This window comes from Myotis myotis, unplaced genomic scaffold (assembly GCF_014108235.1).
Source record: "Myotis myotis isolate mMyoMyo1 unplaced genomic scaffold, mMyoMyo1.p scaffold_m19_p_3, whole genome shotgun sequence".
Taxonomy (NCBI): Eukaryota; Metazoa; Chordata; class Mammalia; order Chiroptera; family Vespertilionidae; genus Myotis; species Myotis myotis.
The window spans coordinates 28,928,387-28,941,765 of record NW_023416335.1 but is presented as its reverse complement, the minus strand read 5'-3'; the positions used below and the strand labels follow the sequence as shown (position 1 = coordinate 28,941,765).

Sequence of the window (13,379 nt, the reverse complement as noted above, 5' to 3'; positions counted from 1 at the left end):
TCATATTTCAGAACGCTATTATTAGCCTTTGCTGGAAGTTTGCCCCAGCCATAGATTACTTCTGCTTTGGCAAGCCAGGCATTCAATGAGCTGTCAGGTCACCCTCTCATGCAAAGAACTGTATGTCTCACATCCAGACAGGATGCAGCGCCAGGGGGCTCGGATGCCCCCACTGGGTCCTTCTGAGGCGGCGTGGTCACCGCCTCCCCAATTGCTCCCAGGGCACAGCCTGTGTGGTCTAGAGTCTGACAAGGTGATGCTTGCTCTTCACCCAGTGCCTCTGTGTAGCTGAGACACCACAGCTCTGGCCCTCCAGCTCCTTATGGGGAGAGGCGGAACCGAAAACTCACCGCCCACCTCAGCCATGGCAGGAGGGTAGCCGCAGCAATGTTTACAAAATGCCATGGACCAGGAGAAAAGGTGCAGAAGAAAATATGTCATTCCCCGGCCGCCAGGGTTAGGAGACAGGCAGTCTTGGAATAAGACTCTTCTAGGTCTCGACCATGAAATTCTGGTAAGATGGGAGAGAAGAGGCCCAGCTTAAGAAACTAGCAATTCCCGAGGGCTTAGAAAGATACACCTCCTGCTTTTTGCCAACCAACTTCACTTTCATGAAAATATGCTCTTTAATGATTTGGGATCTCTTGTGTAGAAGTGAGAAGATAAGTTTGGGGCAAAGGGGCAGAATCGTCCATGGCAGTTTCCCATCCCCAATCAGGGCAAACATGATGAAAATTAGGGAAACAGAACTGGGGGGCCTAACTCACGTGCCCTTAGCGTGCTGAAATTTAGGTCCCTGACCCACAACCCCAGCTCAACTCTGATCCCTACGGGGCTCATCTCACAGCACTGCCTTCTTTTTTCCCTCGGGGTTCAGTGCTCAATTGGGAGTCTACTGATGCTGTTTTCCTGGTTTAATGTTTCCCTCTGCCATGGGGTTATCTACTTGTCTGGCTAACCACGGCCTAAATCCAAAAGGAAGGAAGGGATGGAGTGAGATGTTGGACATCATCAGCTCACTGGCTCTATTACAAATAGCTTTAATTCCTTTACCAATCTTCTAGGGAAAACTATTTCAAAAACCAAGCAATTAGCCAGATTTCAAGACCTCAGAATCCACATCAACTGAAAGCCTGGGATTTCATACCTAGAATCAGTCGACTAACATATGGCCCTCACATGTTACAATGAGGCATCCATAAAAAATTACTTAGACAAATCCTGGGATCTAACCAGACAGGTATAAGAGATTCAGCTCTCATTCATTACCAAATGCATCTTTCACCTCTGTCAGTTGGCATGGAAGCATTCTGGATGGCACAACCTCACACTGATAAAGGAGAAGTCCCATTGAAGGAATCATTTCATGACAGCATTGTAGAGATTGGCCAAGAACCGTTATTAGCTCCTCATGTTGGATTTTCATGTGAAAAAATCCAGAGTCAGCTAATTTGGGGCCAGCTAAGCATTATACCTTCATGAAACTCAGTGGTTCAGCAATGGAGGCAGGCTAAACCTCATGGACACGGTGTTGGGTATACCTTTAACACATCTAATGGGTTTGACAAAGGGGAAAGAAAACAAAGGGGCACCACTTCCCCAGGCATCTGGTTAGCTCCTTACCTCTGACTAATTCTTCCTTTGTTTAATTGCACATTGTGCTGAACCACTTCACAAGCATGCGGGTTCTGACAATACCATTTTTACGGGTGCGCTCTCCACGCCCACACTACATCATTATCGCCATCATTACGTGCCGTCTGGAAACCAATTCTGAAAGCTCATGATGTGGCACCAATACACAGGAGGGAGAGCCAAAGGCCCAGGGTTGGTTTTAAGTCTTCCATCTTGAATTAAAACATGTAGGCTCATTTGGCTCCTTCTAAAAAAGAAAGCTCTATTCCTGCCGGCCAATATTTTAGGATCATATTTAGAAAAAATAATTTTTCCCTGTGAATAGTCAAGATGAGGACTGTCTGGGTCCAGCATCACTGATGACAGCGTGCACTCATGTGAGGTGTTCTGGGCTTGAAAAGTCACAGGACTCAATATTCCATTCAAGACATTTCATTTTTCTAGCCCTCCTTCTAAACACGGGGGGGGGGGGGGGGCGGGGGGTGGAAAATCATCAACTCACTCCCTAGCCAGCTTGGCTCAGTGGATAGAGTGTCAGCCTGAGGACTGAAGGGTCCCAGGTTCGATTCCGGCCAAGGGCACATGCCTGGGTTGTGGGCTCGATCCCCAGTAGGGGGTGTGCAGGAGGCAGCTGATCAATGATTCTCTCTCATCATTGATGTTTCTATCTCTCTCTCCTTCTCCCTTCCTCTCTGAAATCAATAAAGATATATATTTTTAAAAATTCTTTAAAAAAATCAACTCACTATTTTTAAAGCTGCTCTTGAGGAGGTACATTCCAAATATAGTTGCAAATCAAAAAATGTAGATTTTTATCATTGTAATCTATCCTAGGTTTAACAGGTCTCAGAAGCACATGGCAGAGGAGTAGATTTTGTGTGACGGAGAGAAATAAGAAGATGAGATGGAAATTGGGAGAAGTGCAGCTCACTGTCGGCCTGTGGTATGGGAGAGTGTATATTTCAATGACATCTAATGGTGAGCCTTATGTGCATAGTAAGATAAACCACTTTGCATAAATCCATTTCTAGTGGCTGCCCAGGTATGTTGTTGATATTTTGTCCTTGAATTCAGGCATAGATTTTTAAATTCTTTGTTTTCAGAGAGCTACCAAAACGGCAAAAGTAGGTGAATGTGGAAACCCATATTGATTCTCACCACAAGACTCTGCCAGATGGTGATTCATGTCCAATATGTGGAAATAGGAAATAGGAGACATCTGGAAAATATCTTGGCATTACAAGACACCACAAAAAAAACATGGATTAACCCAAATAACCAGCTCACATGCCACCGGGTCCTGCGGTGAGCACCAGTGGCCCCCAAAGTCGTTAAAGTAGACACTCGGGAGGGCTTACATCCATGATAAGGCAGAAAATCAGTGACATTTCTGAAAGGTTCCCTTTTAAATAATATCTAGAACAAGAAGAGTTGGCTGGGGGAAGAGAGGCATTTGGACAACACTTAAAACTGCATGTATGGCAGGAAAAGCAGATAACAACAGAAGCCTGCAGAGGTATTTGGGATGTTAGGGAAGTGAATAAAAGGAGAGGTGGTTTCCCTTATATGTTAAGGGGCAATGATTCTGGAAATGGAAGATAAAATCACGTTGACTAGAAATTGGATGATGTTTCCAGACAGACCTCCCAAGTGAGTACATTACATTTTCCCTCCACCAAAAGCTTCCAAAAGCTACAAACACACTTCCTAACAGTGGTGCTGTGATTCTCAAAACATCCTAACATCTCTTTAACTTAGGTTCCAGGAGAGCCTCTGTCCTAAGTGGACCAAGCCCATTTCCCTGGTCTTCTAGTCTTCCTCTGTGAATTGAGAGTCAGCCCGTCTGTGCCTATGCCTTTACATCTAGGCATCTGTCCAGGACTGGACCAGCAAGCAAACTCTTTCCTCATATTTATCACAACGTTTCAATTCAACTACACACAGATGATATTTTAAATTTCCAAGTTCTTTTACGTATAATATCTTTCACTTGATCCTATGAGCAACACTAGAAATTTTGAGGATCAAAGGTCATTTCCCTTTTTTTTATAGGTTACCTTGATCAGAATGACTTGATGAAACACCCTCAGCTACCAGATACTGGGACTCACACTGGAATCAAGGCTTTTACTTGACAAAATATTCTTTTCCTGAAAGCTGTTCCTGACTTGAGAAATAAGTGGTGTCTGTGATCAACTAAGTTGGGGGAACTGTACCCCAGAAGGTTCAGAAGCTTCTCAAAGGTCCTAGAGTGGAAGCAACAAACATCCACTTAGCCATCACTCAGTGTTGTGCAAACTTATTTGTTCTTGGAACGCTCTTCCATATTCCGTCCCAAAAGAAACATCTACTAACAACCCAAAGTGGTCTGAGGATCACAGTTTGGGAAGGGCTGAACTAGACCTGTCTGACTTGCGTGAATGCTCAAAATACATAAAAATAAAGATATCCAATCAGTCTCACAAATATTAGAAGTAATTTCAAATACACTTGATGCACTAACTAAACAAATCTTAACTTTTATTAAATAAGCCTCCTAATATTTTATACTAAGTAGCAGCTTTGACTACATTTTTACTTTATATATTTCACTTCTTGGAAGTAAGGAAATGGAATGTCTTTTGAAATAGACTAGGTTTTGAAATTTTCACTAATTTAAATGTACTACAGTGCCTCTCACAGAGTAAGTGCTTTATACATAAATTATTGCTCTTAGTAGTAATTCATTATTAGTCCAAATCAGTTCAGTGATCCAAAGTTTCAAAGAGTCTACACAAAAATGCTTACTTTCAGGAAAAAAAAATTAAATATCCAGGAAGAAATATGACACCTTTAACATTCAAAACAATGGTTAATATAATTTAATGTATGGGGGAATTTTTTCAGTATCCTGATAAAAAAATAATAGAAAGATAATCTTGTTCTTTAATAACGCTAATCTATAATACTAAGAATAATTTGGAATGAAAAGAGAATAACTACTTGATAAATAAAGTATAACATACAGAGCACTGTTCCTGTTAATGATATAGTCTTTGACTATGTCCAGAATGGATCAACTGCCTCCTGGGAAACCAAGAAAACATGCCCATTAAGTAACAAAGGTACTGCCTTGTAAGCAGAGTGAGAAATTCCCTACAGGACAGAGTATATGCCAGGATTTCCTGAAGGAAGGGAGTGGAGGGGCCGATCCTCACCATGTACGTGCTCTTGCATCTCTTGAGGCAAGCCTAAGAAATCCTCACTTCTGCATGCCCTCCACTCAGGGTTTTGTTCTGAATGCTGTACAGAATAAACATGCCCTGAATGGGATGGAATAAAAGCTGGTTGTTCTGGGTTGGGCTTCCCCTGACCTCCCTCAGGTGGGGATGGGGCTCAGACTTGGCAGATAACCTATGATCTGCTTCATATCAAAGACAAGGTGGCTCCCTGTGGTTATTTGTTTAACCGGGTGGAGGCCCTAGTGGATGCTCCCCTGGAACAGGAACTGGGAGTTCTTCCCATGGTCCCGGAGGAACAGGCTCATTTCTTTGTGGTCCTCCAACAACCCTCCATCACTACCCATTCAGAGAAAGGCTTCAGAAGGTTTGTGTGCCTGGGCAGGTGGGCAGGGATCAGCATATACACCATAGATTCGGTTTTAGAGCAGCAGGAGCTGGCTCAAGACTCGAGGATACTCTGAACGACAAGTTCATTGTGTTGATTCTCTCAGATCTGGAGCTTCTTATCTTGAAGAATGGAAATTGATTAGAGCTCTGATAGCACTTAAATCCCATTACTCACATCTCATTCGCTATAAGAGATTGGGCCAGTGCAGTGGCTCTTGATCCAGGCTGACTTTACTCCCTGCTTTCCCCAGTTCCCAGAAGACATCGGCCACATCTAGAGATATTTGTGATGGGGGAGGGAGGGTGCTCCTGGCATCTGGTGGGTAGAGGCCAGGGATGCTGCTAAACATCCTGCAGTGCACAGGGAACTGCCCACAACAAAAACATGTTTCTATCCAAAGTGGAACAGTGTCAAAGCTGAGAAACCCTGGATTATTAAAATGGGCATAAACATAATAAGCATAAAAAGCGTTCAGTACCATGCCTGACCCTAGGTAGAAGTCCAATATACCAGTACATCAGTCCCCTACTCTTTCTTGCTCTGATACTCCAAAGCCAGGATTTTTGTCTCCTGGCCAAAATCTGTCGTTTATAAGCAGGGGCTATAATTTAATGTTAACACGCAGACAGACAGGTGTATATGTAGGAATGATGTCGAATATCTGTCGACTGTGTTAATGTATAAAGGAGCGAAATAGCCGGTAAAGCTACAAATCAATTACCATAATAAGAGAAAAGAGTATCCTGCACAAACTTAGTGCTAAAGCAACATTAACTTCTTTCTAGATCTCCAGGGCCAGAAACAGAATTACTTCCAGATTGGCCAGATTTCTCCAACCTTTTCAAATCAGATAAGGTACACATTTTAGGCAAAAAGACAGAAATTCCATTTTTGAAGTTCTCTGCCTTGAATGCAAATCTGGGACTATACTCTCTGATGACTCTATTACTGCTGTGCAGACCCGGCGTGTGGAGAGGGACTGCGATTTATACACCATCTAATTAGTAATAACAGAATAATGTGCTTCTTTCCCACGTTGTTGGCAGGGATCTGGCTATCAGCAGGTTAAAGTATTCTGAGAAGATATGAGATACCCACGCAGTTCCCAGCATCCGTTAGAATCACTATAATTTTGGTTATTTAAGACTCTGTGCTTCCAAGACTGTGTGGCTTGGGAATGTCCCTTTTAAGAGTCAGGAACTATCAGACTTTTTCTATGGTAGCATCTATCAACTGTCCACAGAGTTGCTTTCTCTGATTAGTGTAGTTCAGTTCAGCATGTATCTTTATGCATATGTGGGTGAGGTGACTCTATTCTATATCCAAGCAAGTCTGGTGAATTAGTGAACACAGAATTTGCCTGGATCCTATTTGTCTAAGAAGCTGTCCCTTTATTTATGGCTCTAGGACCTAGAACCTAGGTCACAGGGATCACTCCCTTCTCAGAACAACTGCAGCATTTGTTGGCTCTTTCATTTCTCCTAGAACTTGATAATTCACTCTTGTTAATTGATTTCATGTGCAAATGCCCTGCCTCTCTAGTCTAACTTGAAGTTCCTTTTTTTGGACACTCCAGGGTCTTAGAATATAATGACAGCTTTACACAAACATGGACTCCCTTGGTTAAAATACTTTAAAGACTTCTTATGCAAACTCTATTTTAGCAAAATATAGTTAATTTTCAAGTATTTAGCAGTAACTTCTGGGAAAGTGTAGCCTTTCCAATCATCTCAAACAACTGAGAAAATCAGGTTATCAAGCAAAAGAGGAGCTTAAACTTTTGGCTATTTCTGAGTAGACAAGCATTCAAATCCCTAATCAGTTTAAGCAGATAACATTCCTACACTGCTGAGGCCTCAGGAAGAACACAAAGCCATTGTGCACAAACCCAAATTAATTACCTAAGAGAAAACATCTGAAGAGATGAGTGGCCAGCCAGGGAAGTAGGAAAATAAACAGTTCAGCAAAGACGCTAAAATCCAGTGAAAGACTCATGAATCTAACTGTTGAACTCAGAATAAGATACCTGGTATTATACTGATGACTACGAGATTATAAATTGACCAAGGATCTGCCGCATTAACGTTTACTTAGCTCTCTGGAGAATATAAGTCATTCTGTCAATTAATCACATCTCCATGGAAAGCAGGACTTAGCCAAAAGAGATTTGGCAATTTGTACTGGAGATATTCCAATTTCCACTGGTGGATTCTAAACAGCCAATGTATCAAAGTGTTTTTCAAGGAGATGTGGAAAAGACATGTCTCAGAAACAATGATTTCCAAATTTCTAAGGCAGTAACCCTCTGTCCCAGTTAAGTAACTTTACTTCTCTCTGGGTTATGTGATCCTATTATCCTATTCTTTCATACAAGTCAAAATTAATTTAATTTGTGGATATTTGAGAACAGCAAGAAAACTTCTATGAGAATTAAAGACATTTGTTAGTAGCTCAAAAGTACGTCTGCAATTTGAACCACTAGATTTAAATTGTGATTGTAAACCCTTTATTCATTTTGCATTTATACCCAATTAGCATGTCTAGGACTTGCTTTGAGAATGGGTTGGAGTTGGTGGCAGTTGCAAAAGACCAACTTCTCTCACTGACCTGCCAGCCAAAAACAAATTTCTTTGTTGCCTGACCTTGGGAAGAGAGAAATGGAACCAGATCTGAAAGCTCAGTCAAGCTCTAGGTGTATCACACCATTAAACTAATTATTTTAACATCACTTCCAAGACAATTAGTGGAAGTTTAAAATTTCCTCTTTCCGTGGGAGGAAGGGCCGCTTCCTTGCTCATGTTATGTGAACCACGGGACCTGAAATCTTTATGCTCAAGAGGACAAAAGATAGATCTCTGGTTTTGTTAAAAGGATATAATTCTAAATCAGTTAGCTATGCCCCTAGACTTCAAGAGGCCTTCTGAATCCATTCAATAACTAGTCTTTGAATGGATTAATTTATAGCTTCCCCGGAAGTTAAATAGTCTTTATTTTACAATAACAGAAAAAATTTGAAAATAGGCAATAAGGGAGACTGTTGAGGGAACAACGGCAGGCCAGGAAAGATCCAGTCGGCCCCAGATACTGGATGTCTGACTGACTTTCTAGGAAGGACAGAAGTCTACGCCTTCTATCCAGTCCAACAGGAGCTCTGTGGTTCCCCAATTTCAAGGCTTAGGAGGTTGCAGCAGCAAGCTGACCTGAGCCCTCCTCACAAGAAAGTATCACCATCGAAGAGCACGTCTTCTCCCTCGACACTCTCCTGCCCTTGTCCTTTGCAAGCCCACATGGAAGCAGGGCCCGCTGCATGTCTCCGTGTCCCGATACACAGAGACCTGGACCAGAGGAGAGGCGAAGCCACAGCAAGGATTTCATCAAGGCTCGGTTTTTTGTTGTGTTTTGTGTGTGTGTGTGTGTGTGTGTGTGTGTGTGTGTGTGTGTGTGTTGGGGGAGGAGGGGACGACTGTTTTAAGACCCTTTTCTTGTGAGGCTGGGTACCAGGTGCTGTCTATAACTCAGATGTGATCCTGTCTTCTCTAAAAATGTTGGGACAACTCTGAACTGAAGTGGGCCAAGTCCCTGACTAGCTGTCATCAAGTTATGAAAAAGTCAGCTGAAAATATGTGGAAAGCTAGACATGGATAAATCTACTCTGGTAAAAATTAAAATAAATCTGACTAGAAAAGGTAGGGACAGAAAAGAATTCTGAAAACCACCAGGGCCATGTGGGGTGCCACCAAGGCCTGCAGCTGCTAGAATGGAGTGGAAATCCAGGAAGTCGGTGGAATGGACCCTGTGCTTTTCAAGAGAGAGAAATGCTAGCTCTGAAGTCGGTGGAATGGACCCTGTGCTTTTCAAGAGAGAGAAATGCTAGCTCTGCCGGCCCCTCTCCAAACCCTGACGCTTTACCTTGCAAGAAAAACGTAGTGCTAACCTCGGCTTTCATTTCCTACTTTTTATACTTTTAAGGATTTTTTTGTTAGTTCTCTGTGCTTGTGTGTAATTCAAGCTAGACCAGTGATGGCGAACCTTTTGAGCTCGGCGTGTCAGCATTTTGAAAAACCCTAACTTAACTCTGGTGCCGTGTCACATATAGAAATTTTTTTTATATTTGCAACCATAGTAAAACAAACACTTATATTTTTGATATTTATTTTATACATTTAAATGCCATTTATCAAAAAAAATCAACCAAAACAATGAGTTCGTGTGTCACCTCTGACACGTGTGGCATAGGTTCGCCATCACAGAGCTAGACCATTTTAAAAAAGGGGTGGGGGACCTTTGTTTTATGAACATAGTTGCCTCTACTTTAAAACAACTCTTGAGAATGCACACTGGACCCAGCTAGAAAAATTCCCCAAGAAGAGAATGGACAGCCCCTGAAGATGAATTAGAGGTGATAAAGTTGATAATGAAAGACATAAAAATGTTTCCATATCCTCCATTTATTCAAAAACTATCCAGGTAATATTAGTGTCAACAACTGTCAGCATCTTTTTTAAAAGAATAATGTTGGCATTTCAGCAAGTAGTTAAAAAGAAATGATACCATTTTCTGTAAAACAGAATTCGCTGAATTTCAAAAGTGTGAGTCTGGGACCCCATACATCTTCAGCAGGCCATGAGTGAGAGAAACACGCTCGTGCTAGCCCGGCTGACACCTTCAACTCCCCAAAGCAGGCAGTGGTCCCCTGGGGCTCACTCCCTTCCATATGACACCAACCGCCGAGTGCTCCCACCACATGGGAGGCGGACTGGTTTATTGGCCATGTTTTCCCACTGCCATGCCTGGGTTCCATGGTGACTCCCAGACAGGTTTAGGATGCTACACTATCCCTGCATAAAAACCATATAGGCACCTTCTCTCATATCTGAAAAGCCTTTCAAAGAAAATGATCCCTGGTGTTTAAACGAGAGGGAGAAGTGCTTGCTTAGAAAAAAATATTTTCATTTTACGTTTGGGAAACAATAAATATTTACTGTCTTTTGTAAATGAATCTAGACAAGGACGTTATAAATTAAAATCTAAAAATCAAAATAAGCAAACAAGCGGAACAGAAACAGACTCACAGATATAGAGAACATTTTGAGGGTTACAAGATGGGAGGGGAACTGGGGAGATGGGTGAAAAAGGTAAGGGATTTAGAGGTAGAAATTGATAGTTATAGTGTAGTCATGGGGGTGTAAAGCACAGCGTAAGGAATACAGTCAGTAATATTCTAACAACTATGCATGGTTTCAGATGGGTTTGAGATTTCCGGGATGATCACTTAGTAAGTTTTATAAGGTCTACTCACTGGGGTGTACACCTGAAACTAATATAATATTGCATTTCAACTGTAATTGAAAAATAAAAATGATTTTTAAAAATTTTTAAAAATACTAATTTGAATAGAAAGCCCACAGGTTCCATAAAACATTCTTCTTTTCTCAGAAAAAGGCTAAGTTTATCTCTTATACAGTATTCCAAAGAATACTGTTGACTCGACAGACTTTCTTCCAATATACCTGTTCCCTCTAGAATCAAAAGAGGAAAATGAACCAAATCCCTTTTCCTACATTAATTGCCACTAATTAGTACAATCTTTGGAGAATAACTGTTAAGATTCTTCAGCAACAATGTTGAACCTGATTTTGTTTCATTTGCACTGCTCTGGGGAAATTATTAAAAGAATAATAAGGTTTTAACGTGAAATGTTGATTATTTGGTAGCTTAAATGTAGTTGCTAATACATTCCACACTGATGGCAATTCAAAAGGAATTGTAGTTATTTAAGTTTTGGCTACTTACCTTTTGTCCCTTCACTCCCTGGCAGTCACATTTCCCACAGCCGGAGCCAGCACATCCACCACCCTGGAAGAAGAGGAAAAAAGTCTTTAAATAGAAGAACTCTTGCAAATTGAGGTCCACATCTGAAATGAAATGATTTTGGCATCTTCACCTTTCAATGGGGAAAGTCCTACCCTGTTATTATGGGCACAGTCTTAAAGTATGTGACATCCAGATTTGCCCCAATGGGGCTGTCATGTATTTGTCCTATGGTTCATCTCTCTTGACCTAATAGATAGAAGAGCAATCCTGGGGTAGGACGCATCAAAGCATAACTTAGTCCACAAAGTGAAGACTGTCACTTATACTTCTGAAGTGGACTTTCTAAGAGATTATGTTAATAGGACACAAGGCGATGAAAATGTCACACTTCTGCTTTAGGAGTTTAAGACGTGAGACCAGGACGGTGGCTTAGCAGGGCAGAGTCCATGCTTCGTCCCTCTCATTCCCAGGGAAATACAGGCATGCAAAACAACATTTAGGCAAAGAGGAAATAAATGAAGGGGCTTATTTTTAAGCCCAAACCCTAAAGAACTGCTTTTAAACCCAATTAAAGCTTGAATATTCAACTAAAGAACATTCAACAACAAAATGTCCCTTGTAGTTCATTTCTAGCATGTAAATCAATGTTAAAATTGCACAGAAAAGAATTCAAGCTAGAGAAGAAGGGAACTAATGTGTTCAAGTGCTACAGTCAGCTATCATCCCCATTTTACAGATGTGAAAACTGAATTAGGAGGCTTAATATAATATGCAGGGATGAGCCTCAAATTAGAACCCAACTTCCATTATGTAAAACTTCCAACACAATAAAAGGTAAACAAACATATGACGGTACCTACATAGAGTTGCAATTTCCTTAGAAGAACCAAAATTTTAAACCAAAACAGGCAGAGGTATTGTGGACAGAATATAAGCGGGTATGACAGAAATAATTTTCAGGAGCCTATAAATCTGAGATAAAATGTGTAGCTATTGTTTCAGGTGATAAATTTCTTAAAAAGAAAACCATACTGTTAATCATATTGTGATCAGGTGAAGTCTATTTTTTAAAACAGTATACTCATCTTAGCTCCATTGCTATGGAGATATTTATTTTAAGTTGCATCAGAAGATATTTGTTTTATTCGTGAAACCTAAACAAGTCCCTCCAAGACAGTAAGCTCTTCTTAATTTTATATTTTGGAAATGGAGACAATTGACAGCAATCCAAACTCCTGAGATTATGATTCTGTTTCTTTCCCTGGATCACATTTTGGGCAATTTTCAGCATGCACTCTCATAACGGCCTAACATTTTTAATCAATCCATGTTCGTTCGCAGTTTGCTTCACATTCTGGGTTTTGGTGACCAAATACATGAGGCTGAAATCTTAAACATGTCTTCTGGAAGGCTCCAAAATGCACAAATACAAGCACTGAGAGACTCAAGAGGTGTGCCTCCCTCAACATCACCATCTCTTGTTCAATCTCCGGGTGAGCACTATTTGCTACATGAGTTCCCATAAAAGGTTGACTACATGTCTCTACTGCGACATTTATCATGTTCCTTATAGCCCTTTACATGTGTGTCTCCCCAACACCCCAAGAGCACTTTGAGGGCCGGACCAGACCCTCTCCATGAGCCTGCTATAGATTGTGTTTCATCTGAGACTACACCAGTTGTAACACTGACATTAGGAAATGAAGAACAACACTGACTGAACAATGACACATCATCAATTGTTAGATTTGCCCAATTTCAGAAATGTTAAAACACCAATGAATGGGCATCTCAGAATTGATGAAATAGAGTAGTAGGTACCCGATTACTGTCGTTTTGTTGGTGGTGATGGTAGTGTCCATTTAATCAACCTTAAATAACAACCACAGACAATAATCCACTGGCATGTCAACTCACAGTGTATTACTGCATAGCATCACTGTGGGGGAAAACTACAAAAAGGGAACTCAGCAATGATTGAGACCATTCCAGATTCCAGACTAGGTAGAGAAGAGTAGAGGTTCTCAGGGGTGCATGGGTCCCTGGAGCTGCCCAGAGAGGCTAGGTGAGTCCTCAAACCAGGAAAGCCCAACAGGTGAGGCAGCGCCAAGTCAGAAGCTCCAGGTTGGCCTCCTCTCTTTTACTACCTCATTCCCCACATCGTTCCTGCTTCTGAGCCAGGTTCAGAAACACCTCTGCTCTTTGAACTCCACTAAACTCCATTCCACTCCTACAGGAAGGAAATAGCAACTAGGTGAAGGCTCATTTATTTGTATAGTCCGAATAGGAACTGCCTACCTACCACGCAGACTTAGTTGGCA

General features: G+C 41.4%; 1 protein-coding gene across 1 annotated transcript in view; it reads right to left on the bottom strand.

Annotated features, from left to right (window-relative positions):
* COL4A1 (collagen type IV alpha 1 chain) overlaps positions 1-13,379 on the bottom strand; it is a 137,658-nt gene that overhangs the window by 66,738 nt on the left and 57,541 nt on the right. Inside the window, exon 2 of the mRNA XM_036300534.1 lies at positions 11,038-11,100. Coding sequence (XP_036156427.1) covers positions 11,038-11,100 — 63 coding nt within the window. The remainder of the gene's footprint in view (positions 1-11,037; positions 11,101-13,379) is intronic.